Source organism: Peromyscus leucopus, chromosome 15 (assembly GCF_004664715.2).
Source record: "Peromyscus leucopus breed LL Stock chromosome 15, UCI_PerLeu_2.1, whole genome shotgun sequence".
Classification (NCBI taxonomy): domain Eukaryota; kingdom Metazoa; phylum Chordata; class Mammalia; order Rodentia; family Cricetidae; genus Peromyscus; species Peromyscus leucopus.
This window is the reverse complement of record NC_051076.1, coordinates 42,437,804-42,453,143: the sequence shown is the minus strand read 5'-3', so window position 1 is coordinate 42,453,143 and position 15,340 is coordinate 42,437,804. Positions and strand designations below refer to the sequence as shown.

The 15,340-nt window shown below is 33.1% G+C and overlaps 1 protein-coding gene across 3 annotated transcripts in view; it reads left to right on the top strand.

Moving 5' to 3' along the window:
• Window positions 1-15,340, top strand: part of Brinp3 (BMP/retinoic acid inducible neural specific 3) — a 372,112-nt gene that overhangs the window by 195,413 nt on the left and 161,359 nt on the right. For all 3 annotated transcript variants that reach the window (XM_028874720.2, XM_028874721.2, XM_028874722.2), the window contains exon 4: window positions 9,676-9,866. In XM_028874720.2, coding sequence (XP_028730553.1) covers window positions 9,676-9,866 — 191 coding nt within the window. The remainder of the gene's footprint in view (window positions 1-9,675; window positions 9,867-15,340) is intronic.

Here is a 15,340-nt window from a genome sequence, read left to right as displayed (position 1 = left end):
AGTATTTTCTTCAAAGATGAATTGAAAAATGTATATGTATTATCCATAACATTATTGACAGAGCAATTATTATTATTTATTAATACTATCCCAATAAAAATGAAGTGTGACTACTGATATCATTTTAATAGTTCACTTTGACCATTTTTTCCTTTATATGTGTGTTAAAGAAAGATTAGAAATAGTAAAATAAAGTTTTGGTAGAATAATTATTAGTGTTTCTTTTCTATTTTTTCATTCCCATAAGTTTTAAAACTTAAATATTCTTTTTTAAGTTTAGAAACAGTAAATTTTCACTTTTTCCCTGTAAAGAGTGCTCCATATAAAGTATCCACAACTGTAATTCTTCGTCATATGCCACCTTTTCACAGTCAATTAACACCTGTCACCATTTTTCCAGCTGGATCTCTTCTATGGAAGTGTAAATTGCTTTTACTTTAGTTAAAATGTAACATAATTGAGTAATAAACTAACTGAATATAAAAATCATATCTTAAAGAAATATGAATAATTATTTAAAAATGGAAGATACTGCCTCTATGGGGATATCAACTTTGTAATGAAGAAAAATAGCAAGGAGAGAATCACAGATATTTTCTGATGTTTGTGCACTGGGCATTGTTCATACAGAATACAGCAGATGAGGCAAAGGACATAATCTTTATGGTTAAGACATGGTATTCACTCATACTTCCTCTTTCTCTTAGTCTTTCCAATTTCTCTGATATTCAAAAAGAAAGGCCAGAAGTTAAAGAAATAAGTTTTAATTTTTACTGTTTGCAAGGCAATTATCTACTAAAATGATTAAAAGACCATGCTTAAATAACAATGATGATAAATATAACGGAGTACATTGAAATAAATTTTTCCATGTTATCTGTTTTAATAACAGTTTTCTTTGTAATGAAGGACTAGATGAAAGTTAAGAGAGAGACTACCTGTCATTTGAGTATAATTTTACTCAGCTTTCCTTATACAGTACATCAATAAAGTAGATCAATCATATGCATATTTTTGATTAATATATACCTGCTATCTATGACGAAGCATAAGACCTAAGTGTTTCCTGCAACAGCATTACTTGAGTGGTTAATGAAGACAGCCATTTCTTTAAGGATTAGTCTTTTTGTGACTAAGAATCTCATGAATGGAGAGTGGGTCAACAGTGTTGGAGCTTGGTAGAAATGCAGAATTACAGAATCAGTCCCAGATCAATATAACAACATTTGCAGGTAACTTCAATGCACATTGAGTCTGAACAACACTGTTTGTAGTGGCTGACTAAATTAGAAATGCACTCAAGTGTTCCAGAAATCTGGCTTCTGAGAATTAATATATAGAAAAAATAGGAGGAGTTCTGGACTAAATGTGAAAGAAACGTACAAACATCTTCATTTTTTGTTGATTTGAACTGGCTTCAAAATTAGAAATAGCTTAATCTTCTTTCGGTCAGTGGAGATTCAATGCTAACTAACCTTGAGCTATGTCCAATTACTTTTTTCATTTATTTGCACTATAGGGAGCATCACGCTGTTTGAACAATTTAATGATAATAGATTTGTATTTTGGGGGGGATAACTGTTAATGATCACAAGGCCAGTTGCTTTACATTAGAGTGTTTTGGGAAACATTTTGAATTTTTGCTATGTAAGGCTAGCAATTTGTTTTCTACATCATGATGTAACTGTTGATTAGTATTAGGCCAACACATCTGTATTTCATCTACAGTCTTTATGTATAAAAGTAGTTCTGCTTTTTGCAAGAAAATATTTCAAGGCTGTTTATTTCTTATTACTTTTTGTTTCTGAAACACTCTTCCACTTTTTATTAGAAAGTAGGGAGCAGCTACCAGGTTACACACCTTCACTGTGTTGAGTAAGATAATTCATTAGAGCAAAATGCAAAGGCCAACTAAACATAAGTTCAAAATTGGGGTGTTTCTACCTTTGTAGAGTTTCTAATCATATAGCATTTTAATAAGTAAAATTTGCATCAAAACAAAGATATATCACAATAAGGCTTCCAGTATGAAGATGTTGAAGGTGGTTAGATTTATTTGCCCTCTCTGGTTATGATTTATTTATTTGTCTGAAATGTAGTACAATAGTGCAGTATCCCTGGAACTGTACCAATCACAAAATGAATAAAACATGGCCAACCAGAAGAGTTAGAATCATTATACATGTATCAACAATTAAAGAAAATGTTTCTATGAATTTGAGAGAAAACAAGGGAACAACATGGGAGGGGGTGGAAGTGGGGAAGAGGAATAGAAAGGAAATAGGTGAGGTACTCTTGGGGAATATTATTTTAACTATGTAAAGTTGTGTTACATTTGTATCCTGCCTTTGTTTATTTATGTAAAAATATGTTGCTATTTCACCTTGCCTGCCTAAGGTATCTGATCAGTCTAATAAAAAGCTGAATGGCCAATAGCTGGGCAGTAGAGAGAATTCTCTCCTGGCAGGCAGGGAGAATAAATAGGAGAGAAGGGAGAAGAAGGGAGTAGAGAACAGAGAATGAAGGAGAAAGAAAGGGAGACACCTGGGGCCAGCCAGGCAGCCTCCAGACAGACAGACACAGAGTAAGACATACAGAATGAAAGAAAAGTAAAAAGTCCCAAGGCAAAATATAGTTGAAGAGAAACAGGTCAATTTAAATTATAAGAGCTAGTGGCGCATGCCTAGGCTAAGACTGAGCATTCTTAACTAATAATAAGTCTCCATGTCATGATTTGAGAGTGGGCTGGTGACACAAAAGAAAGCCTGCTAAAATGTACTTTGTCTTAGTCACTGTGATGCTGCTGTCAAGAGAAACCATGGTTATAATAGAAACCATTTCACTGGGGCCTTGGTTACAGTTTCAGAGGTTTAGTCCATTATGATCATGGTGGTTAGCCTGTGGAATGCAGGCAGATCTGGAGCAGTAACTGAGAGCTACTGCCTAAGCCATAGGCAGAGAGAGAGAAACTCTAGGTTTGGCATGGAGTTTTGAAATTTCAAAGTGCAACCAACCCCAGTGACACACATTTTCTCCAATGAGGTCACATCTCCTAATCCTTGTAATTCTAATAGTGCCACTCCCTGAACTAAAGATTCATTCAAATATATGAGCCTATGGATACCATTATTATGCAAAACAACACATACTTACATTATACATTTAAAAATATGTAATAAAGATATAAAAACTCCAGAAACCAGTGGATTAAAATTTGAAAGTTTATAATGGTATCTGCTAGTGGTTGTGAAAACCCCATGTTTCTCTTTGATTTTTCTTCTCATTTTGAAAGTTAAGTAAAAAACTCCATTTAGACTGACCTGTCTTCCGAGAGAAAATAGGAGAAGAGTGGTACAATTTCTCTATGCTTGTGAACATCTGCACTGCATGATGACACACACCTGGTTCACTTTATATCTGTTGATCAATGCTTTCCCTTTCAATAACATAAGTAACAGATTACTTTCATATGCCGCTTATAGATCTCAGCAATGTGTCAGTGATCCACATGTGGTTATTTGTCACCACTAAAATAATAAATTATTGCATAGTAAAATACAATGTGTTGAATTATTCTTATTGATTTAAACCTAGGATTCATGTAATGAAGGATTTTTTTAAATGTCAGATTATAATTACAAAATTTCTCCTTTTTCTTTCCTCCCACTAAACCCTACCACATACCCCTCCCTATACTCCTTCAAATTTATGACCTCATTTTTCACTTTATTATTTCATGTGTGTATATATATTCCTAAATATAGCCTGTTCAATCCATACACTGTTATTTGTAAGTGTGTTTTCATGGATGGCTTTTTAGCACCAAAAAAATCAATTGCTGTGCTCATATTTCAGGTATATGAGTATTTTACCAACATGTACGCTTACCTGGTACCTATGGAAGCTAAAAGAGGGTGTTAGATTTCTGAAGCTGGAATTAAGAAAGATTGTAAGTTGCCATGTGGGTTCTGGGAACTGAACACATGTCCTTACAAGAGCAGCAAGTGCTCTTAATCATTTAGCCATTTCTCCAGACATTTCCTGTAATTTTTATTCTGTTAGTGTCTGTCCTAAATTTTTAAGAATATTACTTCTACTACCAAAAATTATATATATATATATATATATATATATATATATATATATATATATATATAAATGAAAATTGGCACAAACCAAGTGAAAAGCAAATAGAATCAAAGGTCTTTAATTTTTTTTTCTGTTGGAGTTAACAGAGCTGATCTGTCTATCAAGACAGGAAAATAAAAACAGCTAAAAAAATCCATGTTTCAGAAATGTATAAAGCTTTCAGCTAATCATTGCTATAATATCAAAGTTGTGATATGGTTTTGTTTTATTTTTCTGTGTTTCACATTCTCCATGAAAGAATGTTCAAAATGGGTTTTTAATGTCCAAAAACTGTCACAGAATTTCAGTTGCCAGAGACAGGTGCATGGTTTCCACATGGAAAATTAAGATCTTTTTCTATCTGCAATCATTTATGCTTTTCATGTTCTAGCAGACTTGGGACACTGGTGTATCACTTCCAAAAGCACAAGCCATATTTTCAATATGTGACTGTCCTTTACCACTCATCTTGCTTATGGATAGCAGCAGGATTAAATATATATTTCTAAAACATTTGTATAATTGGATACTTGTGAGAAATTTTTAAATTGAGGATGTAGCCTTCTTTCTCACGTCTTTGTATAAGTATCTCAAATGATTTGAGTAACATAAAAATTGATAAATCTTGGTAGTTGTTCATATTTTTAAGCTTTTAATCCCAGCATTCGGGAGGCAGAGCCAGGTGGATCTCTGTGAGTTCTAGGCCAGTCTGGGCTACCAATTGAGTTTCAGGAAAGGCACAAAGCTACACAGAAAAACCCTGTATCGAAAAACCAAAAAAAAAAAAAATTAAAAACACTTGTCTTAGGAAGAAAAAAATTGTTTATTCTCTATAAAGATTGATGGTTATTGGAAATGTAACATACTAAATGATTTTTAGCATAAGCTGGATAACATCAAATAGATGCTTGGAATATTATAAACAATAAATTAGTACAGATTTAGAAAAGTATAGCAACTTACATTGAGATCTAAGCTGGTTCTCATATTTGACTTAAGGGAGGTCTTTTACATACATGAATTAATATCCTATTATGAAGAAAAGACAAGTAACTTGTAAGTGGGTCATCTTTATCAGACTATTAAAAACCCACCACTATTTTTAAACACCCTAAACATTTTGATAATAAAAATACCCGAGGTAATAAAAATGATTGAGTCTAGATTCCTGTAGTAAAACAATCAGTAATATGAACTTAATATGAAAATATAAGGTTTTCATCATGAAGTACAATAAAACTAAGGTGAAAAAGAGAATAAACTAATATTTATTATATTCATTTTTTCTCTGCCAAGGGCGGTAGAGAATTACATCGTTTAACGTTCCTAAGGAATTGAAAGAAGCTATTACCTCTCATTTGAAACCAAGGGCACTAACAATTTATGCAAGTTTAATAACATATCAAGATCAGCAAGGAGAGGACAGTAAAGGATAAGAATTTACCCAGCATATGTGATAGCAAAATTATTCATGTACCACTCAATATATCATATTGTCTTTATAATTTCTCATTTAAATGGTCCAAATTTGAATAAAGAGTAGAATTACTAAACATATAAGTATACTAATATGTGCAATATTCATAATTTATGCTTATTTTATGAAGTATTTATTGATTTTTTTCAGGTTAGAAGAAAACACAAATATTTGTGATTATATACAATAATGTAATAAAAGTAAAGGAATTTATTAACTCTTCCTTAGATGGAAAATGTATATTCTTCTTGCTTTTTCATTTCTGGTCCACATTTCCTTGTGCTCATCTCTTTTTAAATGTACACTATTCTGTATGTCATCACTCACATTAGCATATTTTGAGCCATTCTATCTAAAACAGCAATTACTGTGTCTTGCTATGTGTTATTTTAATTTTGTGTGGGACAGAATATTTGGTAAATAGTCTTAAATCAGTGAACATTAGTAAAGTTTTAAAAGTGTATGCTGTTTCTGCCGTCTAGAGTAAAAGATGATTGGAATTTTATGAGAAAGTAGTCAATAGTATAGATTTTCTTTTCACCTGAAAAGCGATGACAGAAAAAAATCTTAGAAATACAAATTTAGAGAAAGTATATTCTGCATATGGGCACCAACTCTAGGACAGAGCTAAAGAATTTATTAAAAGAAAAGTAGAAAGGCAGGCATTATTCATAAAAAACTTACATTACTAAAAATGCTTTTGCTTAAAAGAATTTTTGTTTGTTTTTCTAAACATTATATGATTCAATCTGTTATATTTAGGAATATATGTGAATAGATAGATAGAAAAATAGATAGATAGATAGATAGATAGATAGATAGATAGATAGATGGATAGATACATGCAATAACAGTGAAAAATAGGCCATAAACTTGAAGGTGGAGTATATAGTAGAGTTGAAAGGGAGGAAAGCGAAGGGATAAATGTTGTATTTAAATTATGATCTCAAAAATAAACAAAACAATATGAAAATAATTTTGGTGAATGAAACACATTAATAAGGCAGCAATTTTACAATTCCTAATATATTTTACTCACATACTAATCTGGCTACAAATATTTTTTCTTACATGTGAATGTTATTCCAAAATAATTTCTGTGTATAAGAAAATTGAGTCTTAATTTATAATTTGTCATCCAATTACTAAATTGAGGCCATGCTTAGAACTCAGTGGCTAGAACATATACATCAGAACAACCCTATGCTGTTCTACTGTTCTAAAATCTGGTAAAAGAATCTCTCCTGGTTTTTAAATTATCTTTTCTCTCATAACATGTGACTTTCAATTAATGTTTGAACAGGTCCATTAAAAAGAAGCTTGCAAGCAGGTTGGGAAAATGTCTCAGCAGTTAGTAGATGGTACAGCTCCTGAAGAAAGTCTGTGTTTATTTCTTAGTTTCCTGGTTGTGTGACTCAAACACCTAAAAGTCTAAGTCCAGAGGATCTGATGTCCTCTCCTGGATTTTGTGGGCACCTGTACTCATATGTGCACATAACCTCAATTCACAGCCACAGCCTTGAATTAATACTAAATTACTTTATTTTGATAGATTTATAATACATATTCACTTATGATGACACCTTCATATTGTGAGGCTATAAGTCTCAGAAAAGTATACTTAGTAATCTTTAGTTAATAATTTTCATCTATAATTTAGAATTGATATAGCCAGTTCTGGGATACAAAATATGACTTTTTCTGTTTTTTAAATAAGTTTACATTAGAATTATGCATTAATTTATTATTTACTAATGAATAGGGATATTTGGGAAAAATAACCATTTTGCCTATTAAAGTCTATTTCTGAGTTTTAGGACTGTTTTATAAAGTCTGTTTTTCTGAGTTTTAGAATTGTTTTTATAAGTTTCAAATTATTTTCCCCTTTTCAGTGGTGGACTTTCATGAAAAAATGATTTGTAATAATCCTACACCAATGTCTTCTCCATTTATTTAGTATTTTTATATAGTTTATTTATGCATAATTTCTGTAATTCATTACTATTTTTTATTGATTCTTTTCTGAATTTCACACTAGTACAATAGCATTAATCATTTTATTTATTTATGTTTTGCTGAAAATATCAACCCAGTTTTCTTTATTTTGTATTTGCTTTGTCATTGTATTTTTGTATGTGTCTGGGTTTGTGTATTTATCTTTGTGTGTGTGTGTGTTTGTGTGTTGAGACAGATTTTTATGCAGCACAAACAGGACACAAAATCACTGTATTGCGCTGACAAAGATCGTGGTTCCTGACCCCATCCATGCCTTTCCTTCTTAAGTAGTAGGTTTATAGGAAAGTGCTGTCACACTCAGCACTTCCATGGCTCTAATGTTAATCAGAAAAAGGCCCTGGTTTTCTCTAGTGCATTATTTGTCTTTCTTGTTGAGAGCTCCATCATTTTTCTTTCATACTCACTGGAAACAATTCAACAACTCTTTAATTTTCATCTTCAAAATTTTAGCAGAATCATTTGTGCTAAATGAAATCATTTTTGTCAGCTCAGTGAGCTTTGTGTTTAAAGTATCTTATTACCAAGAAACCAAAACCCTATACTTAAACAATGTCATAAAATAATTATTTTTATGGCTCCTAATTTTGATTAATTTTTTATTTATTACGTCAATTGTCCATGCATTTTTCCCCTTTGGGGGAAAAATGTGTTTTGATAGTTGTTAGTGTATTTCCTATCTCTTATCTCAAGGAAGCTGCTTTGAGACTTACCTATATTTTTTACAGTTGAAAATTACTCTTTTAAATACTTTTCTTTATTTAATATAGGTTTACTTTTTTCATCACTCATTTTGTATTAGATTCATATAGCTTGCACACTTCCGTGAACTAGATCACATATGTTTATCAGCATAATCATTTCTCTGTGAACTGTCATAGCTCTATCCTTTAAACTGTGGTATCAGAAAGGTTTTCTAGAAAAAAATTAGAATGCATTCTACATAATTTATCATAGTAAAATATTAAAAACTAAATATTTTCCCTTAAGCTTTGAGAGAGAAAAGGAAAGGGGGTATGCTATAATTATATTAAAATCTCAAAAATTATTTTAAATCATTTCAATCATTTAGTGTTTTGTATATGTATAATTTTTATTAACAGTTTATTACAATGTAAATGTGAATTGACTGTCTTGCAGAGGTCTATGGGTTCATATCATTAGATGATCACATGAGCTACTCTATTATATAATATATACCATCTTTCAGATAGACAGGGGATATATACTGCTCTTGTGGATGATTTATTTGGCCTATCCTAGGCACACTCTTTCAGTTTTTAAGTGGGCACAGTGCCGCCATAACACTTGGGTTCCTGAGGGAGAACATGAAGCAAATTTGGCAATTATTTGTTAGATAAATATGCAATGCTGGCAAAGTCTGAGAAGAACAAGTTCTTCACATCCAACTTAGATAGTATGGGTGTTTTTTATTCCTATTTGATCTTTGGAAAACAAAGCTTCCCAGTAACTCACCATAAGTCTTGTCTCACTGTCCATCATCTTTATCGGTTTCTATGACTTCCCATTGAGTTTAGTGATTTACATAGTGCCAATTAATGCACCATATTTTAATACATAATGGGAAGGGAACTTGTGAATGTGTTGCTAATGAATATGTACTTGCATAAAATATACATTCTATTCATTTCAAATGTATACCAGAATACTACTTAGGTTTTCTTGTTTCCACCTTGATTGATATGCTGTTCCCATGGTAAAATATATGGTTTAATGCAGTGCTACAAAACTTCACTTAATATTTTATTAGACTTCACTTTGTGGTCCAAAAGTATTCACTAAGTCAGGTAGTTTAATGACATTATCCTTTAACATCTTGATATTTAAAATTTACTAAATATATATCCAAAGCCTTACATATCTGGGGTACTTCTAGGTACTTAGGTAGGAAAATTACAAGCATTTTTAAAACTTCATTAAATTTTATGGTTTTCACTCATTTTTCTTCACAGGAGTTTATAGGCATTCATTCTTGGACATAAGTATAGAACGTACTTTAACTGGGAAATACAATCGTTTTCATATCATTAATACAGGAGAGGAGTCACTCACAATTTTTGTGGACAAGCGGAAGCTGAGCAAAAGATCTGAAGGAAGTGATACAAGCACCAATAGTTCGTCTGTCACCCTGGAGACCCTACATCAGTTGGCTGCTTCCTATTTCATTGACAGGGACAGTACTCTTCGCAGACTCCACCATATCCAAATTGCATCCACTGCCATCAAGGTAAGCATAAAATAACACTAACATTGCCCCTTTCCTTTGTTTATCCCATTTCTATGATATCTCTCTGGCTATTTCTTGGACCAGTGATTTAAATGATTGTTACAAAAATTGTGTTTAATTTTATCAATTGCTTTTAATTATAAGGTACAATTATATGCAGACCGATGCAGAATTTTCAATTGATAAGTAGGTCAGAGTTTTTTTTTTTCTTTTTTAATGAGGAAATATAATTAAAATTTATTTATTTTGAAGTTCAGTATTGTTCAGAGACACTTCTTGGGATGGTGCATGTAAGATTAACCTTAAAAATCATATAGATTATATTTGCAATTGTTCCTCATGCTATGTTTTTTAAATATAGCAAGATGTTCTATTATGATGAAAGTGAGTTAGAGCAAAAATAAAATCATGAAGAGTTCTTGTCTAAGGTATTTAAAAGTGGAGTTAGAATACACAAGTATTTGGAATAAGTTTCTGAAAGACAAAAATATACCCTAATGTAGAATTAGTAGAACAATGCTATCTGCTCACCAAAGTCATTTGGCTTTGTACTTAGTAAGTTTGACTATCAAAACTTATGAAATAAAAAGTGATGTAGATAAACAATCAAAAGATATAAAAAATCAAGAAAGGAGAAATAGAGAATGAGGTTTTGAGGGGTGGGTTTTTGATTATACCCTTTTAGTGGCATTTCTACACAATATTAAGATAATCACATTATTGTGTTTGGCTAAGGGCAATAGTATTAATAACTGAACAAGAATGGGCACAAAATGAATACAAAGAATATTTTGTCATCTCATATCTCACATGTCATACTTAATACAGGAAGAAATTATTAAGTATAAAAACCATAGTTCTATGAAATGAAAATGAATTTGTGCATGCCTATGTGCCTGTAAGTTGAAAGGTAATCATTTTGATATTTGGGGAAATATGAGCATGAATACTGGTGCGCGCACGTGAGCACGCACGCACGGACACACATTAAAGATAATCTTGGATAATATTGAAATATATTTAGCAGAAGGATTACCAAAAAATATGGAATGTTCTGACATATGTAGGTTTAGTGTCTCTAGTATAAGGATTAGGAATTTTTTCTGTAGATAAAAATAATAAAATGCAATTTTACATAATTTATGCTGATAATTTACAATTTAGAAGTCAGCCTCTAACTGTGGAGCATATGTTGAGAAACTGAGCATATAAGCAATATTTAGACTGTATAGACTAACATATAACCACTACAATTTCAGATATCTTTGATAATGTGGAAAAGCATTAAGTAGGATATTGTTAAATATTTACTTGACAATACTGAAGAGAAATAGACTTTACCAGAAATCAATTTTAATAGTGAAAACAATATGTTAAGCTATAATTTCCAATAGAGAAAGCATGGGTGTATGTATATTATATAGTTATTGACTTTTTATTCATTAAAAGTAGAAATATATAGCTGAGATTTTAACACACGTAAGTAAAAAATATTCACTCATACCGGTGGTATTGTATTCCCCCAAATATCATGCATGCTAATAAACTTATCTGGGGTCAGAGACAGAGCAGCCACAATATTAAACATAAAGGATAGGCAGTAGTAGCACATGCCTTTAATCCTAGCATTCCAGAGGCAGAAATCCAGGTGTTCAAGGATACAGTCAGGCATGGTGACTCATCATGCCTTTAATCCCAGAAAGCAAGCTTTTAATCCCAGGGAGTGGTGGTAGAAAGCAGAAAGGTATACAAGGCGTGAGGACCAGAAACTAGAAGCATTGGGCCTGGTTAATCATTTGGCTGGTTAAGCATTTGGGTAGTTAAGCATTCAGGCTTTTGAGCAGCAATTCAGCTGAGACCCATTCTGGATGAAGATTCAGAGGCCTCCAGTCTGAGGAGACAAGACCAGCTGAGGATCCAGTGAGGTGAGGTAGCTATGGCTTGTCCTGTCTCTCTGATCTACCAGCATTGACCCCAATAACTGGCCTCGGGTTTGATTTTATTAATAAGAACTTTTAAGATTCATGCTACACACACCTCATGACTAAAAATAACGACTATTTCCCCATAGACTTTTTCTCTTAAAGGAACAAACAGCATATGTTTTAATGTAGCATGTAACTGCATATTAAAAGTATTTTAGACTTTGCCTACACAAGAGTTGTTGGAAAGATAAGACTCAACATAGTTCATAGTCTGGCTGTGTAGTAGAAATGAAGCCCAGAGAGAAGAGGTTCTGATGAGGAATGAGGAATTGAGGAACTGCTCTGAAAGAGAGGAAGAAGTAACTTTTTGTCTGGAAGCTGACACTCTTACCTTGATTGGGTGGGCATCTGACTATTCCCTTCTTCCACTAACCATGAAAGCTCCTGAAGTTCCAAGTGTCTGCCCAGAGGCTGAAGATTGGCAGAAGTTAAGCCTTATATAATGGAAAAGAAATAAAGTATGATGAGGAAGATGAATGAAGAGGTTATGAATGAAAACATTTCTTATCATTAAACTATAAAAAATCTGGAAATAATTCATGTGCCAGATCACAATAGCATGTCTGTGAGCTCAGACACAGAAATTTATTAATTGTGCAAGAGTGAGGGGCAATGGGGACTGAGAAAGAGGCTTTCTGGACTTAACTCTGTCCTCAATGCTATTGATTTTTAGAGGACATTGTAATTTGAAGTGAATAATAACGTCTGAAGCAGGGTGAACTGTATTCTGGGATACTCTGAAGGTTTATGCCACTGTGTTGTGCTCAAGCTGCAATGAAGCACAAAGATGTTCTAGAGCTTTCAGGTGTACTGTTAAGTCACTAGTGTGAGATTTCTCCAACTTCTTTCTGTGGGCATTTAGTGCTATGAATTTCCCTCTTAGCACTGCTTTCATAGTGTCCCATACGTTTGGGGATGTGGTGTCTTCATTTTCGTTGATCTCTAGGAAGTCTTTAATTTCTTTCTTTGTTTCTTCCTTAACCCATTGGTGATTCAATTGAGCATTATTCAGTTCCCATGAGATTGTAGGTTTTCTGTATTTTTTGTTGTTGTTGAAATCTAACTTTAAACCATGGCGGTCTGATAGAACACAGGAGGTTATTCCAATTGTTTTGTATCTGTTGAGTATGCTTTGTGGCCAAGTATGTGCCAGAAAGCCCATCCAAAGATGGAGGAATCTGGATGCAGAGATTCACGGCTAGGCCCTGGGTGGAGCGCCAGGAGTCTAATTAGCGAGAAAGAGGAGGGTTTATATGAGCGAGAATAGTTGAAACCAAAGTTTGATAAAGCACATGGACAAATAGCCAAACGAATGGAAACACATGAACTATGAACCAAAGGCTGAGGGGCCCCCAACTGGATCAGGTCCTCTGAATAGGTGAGACAGCTGATTGGCTTGATCTGTTTGGGAGGCAACCAGGCAGTGGTACCGGGTCCTGTGCTCATTGCATGAGTTGGCTGTTTGAAACCTGGGGCTTATGCAGGGATTCTTGGCTCAGTCTGGGAGGAGGGGACTGGACCTGCCTGGACTGAGTCTACCAGGTTGATCTCAGTCCTCAGGGGAGGCTTTGACCTGGAGGAAGTAGGAATGGGGAGTGTGCTGGGGGAAAGGGGAGGGGGGCAGGAGGGGGGAGAACAAGGGAATCTGTGGCTGATATGTAGAACTGAATGGTATTGTAAAATAAAATAAAAGGAAAAAAAAAAAAAACATGTTCACATGTGCCCAAGAAGACAGATATTTAAAGTACAAATACTCTAAAGCGGGTCCCTACATGGGTTAAAAATATATCCCACTTTCTTGTGTATGATAGTACATATAACAATGTATAAATGACAGAGTAAACATGGTAAATATGGACAAACGAGGTGGTGAGACATATTCAAGAATATCCAAACATAAATAAAAATGACAAGAAACTGTAGCTAGAGTTTTCCTGCCTTGCCCACAGTCAGGACAAATCTTTGTCACCCGCCAGTCCTACAGCCGCTCAGACCCAACCCAGTAAACACAGAGACTTATATTGCTTACCAACTGTATGGCCGTGGCAGGCTTCTTGCTAACTGTTCTTTTATCTTAAATTAATCCATTTCCATAAATCTATACCTTGCCACGTGTCTGGTGGCTTACCGGTGTCTTTACATGCTGCTGGTCATGGCAGTGGCTGCAGTGTCTCTCTGCCTCAGCCTTCTGCTTCCCAGAATTCTCCTCTCTCCTTGTCCCACCTACTTCCTGCCTGGCCACTGGGCAATCAGTGTTTTATTTATTGACCAATCAGAGCAATTTGACATACAGACCATCCCACAGCAAGAAACTACTTTAAGGAAGCCACTCCAAGATATATCTAGTCCCTAGGCGCGCGCGCGCACACACACACACACACACACACACACACACACACATACACATTAAAAAACTATGATGGAGCACAAATAATAAAATCAATGTATTGAAGTAAATAATTGAATACAGAGGGTTGTTATATTCTATAGAAACTAAATTTAATCCATTTACTAAATCCCTAAAGTTTCCATTCATTACCTTCATGTATAATTTTATATTATATTTTATCATAATATATAAGCTGGTATTAGAATAACAAAATGCACAGTTTCTTTGTTTGGTTATATTCTGTGCATTCAGAGTGCCATGTGTTAGGCATTTTATTTCTTGAATAAATGTTGAATGCGTTTGCCTTTCAATTCACAGAATTTAAAAAGCAATGTACTGTTAAAAAATAACTCAAGTGAGATTACCAGACGTCAACAAAAATGCAACTAAAACTGCACGATCATGCCAATTTTATCCATGTGAATTTTTGAAAAATACATAGAGTTCATCAATTAGTGCTAACTATGAGCTGCATTCTAGAAAATGAAATACAGCAATTTGTTGTACTTATCTCCTATAATTATGAAATATATGTGAGTTGGAGCTCATTAATGCAACTCTAAATTTCCAAATAGAGGCCCAAACTGCTGTGTAGCTCAATAATATTCCATATAAGTGTGGTTAATACATTGATATAAACTTGTATTTCTCAAAAAAAAAAAAAAACTTCATTGTAATGTCAAACAAAAGACTATAATTGGCTATTACTTTTTAAAACCTCAACTCAACTGAATTAACTGACACACAATTTTACTAATATAATCTTTATTTTGAAATACCCTGATAATGATCAAAGTTTTAACAGGGACATTAATGAGAAAATAAAATTAAAGTTTTTCTAGGGAGGGAATTTAACCAAAAACCTAAATTTGATTATACACATGCTTTCTGAGAAATGTTTTTTCTACATTAAGTTTTAAAATTATTCAATGAATAAAACTGAATTATTTGATAGAATTTAATTAACGGTACAAGAATAACATAATTGTTATTATCTTGAAATATTGATATATATTTTTCTTCTATGGCTTTATATGTTATAATAGAATAGTAATTACTTTAATAAAGAACAATATTTAGTGCTTATAGTTTAAAAAAAT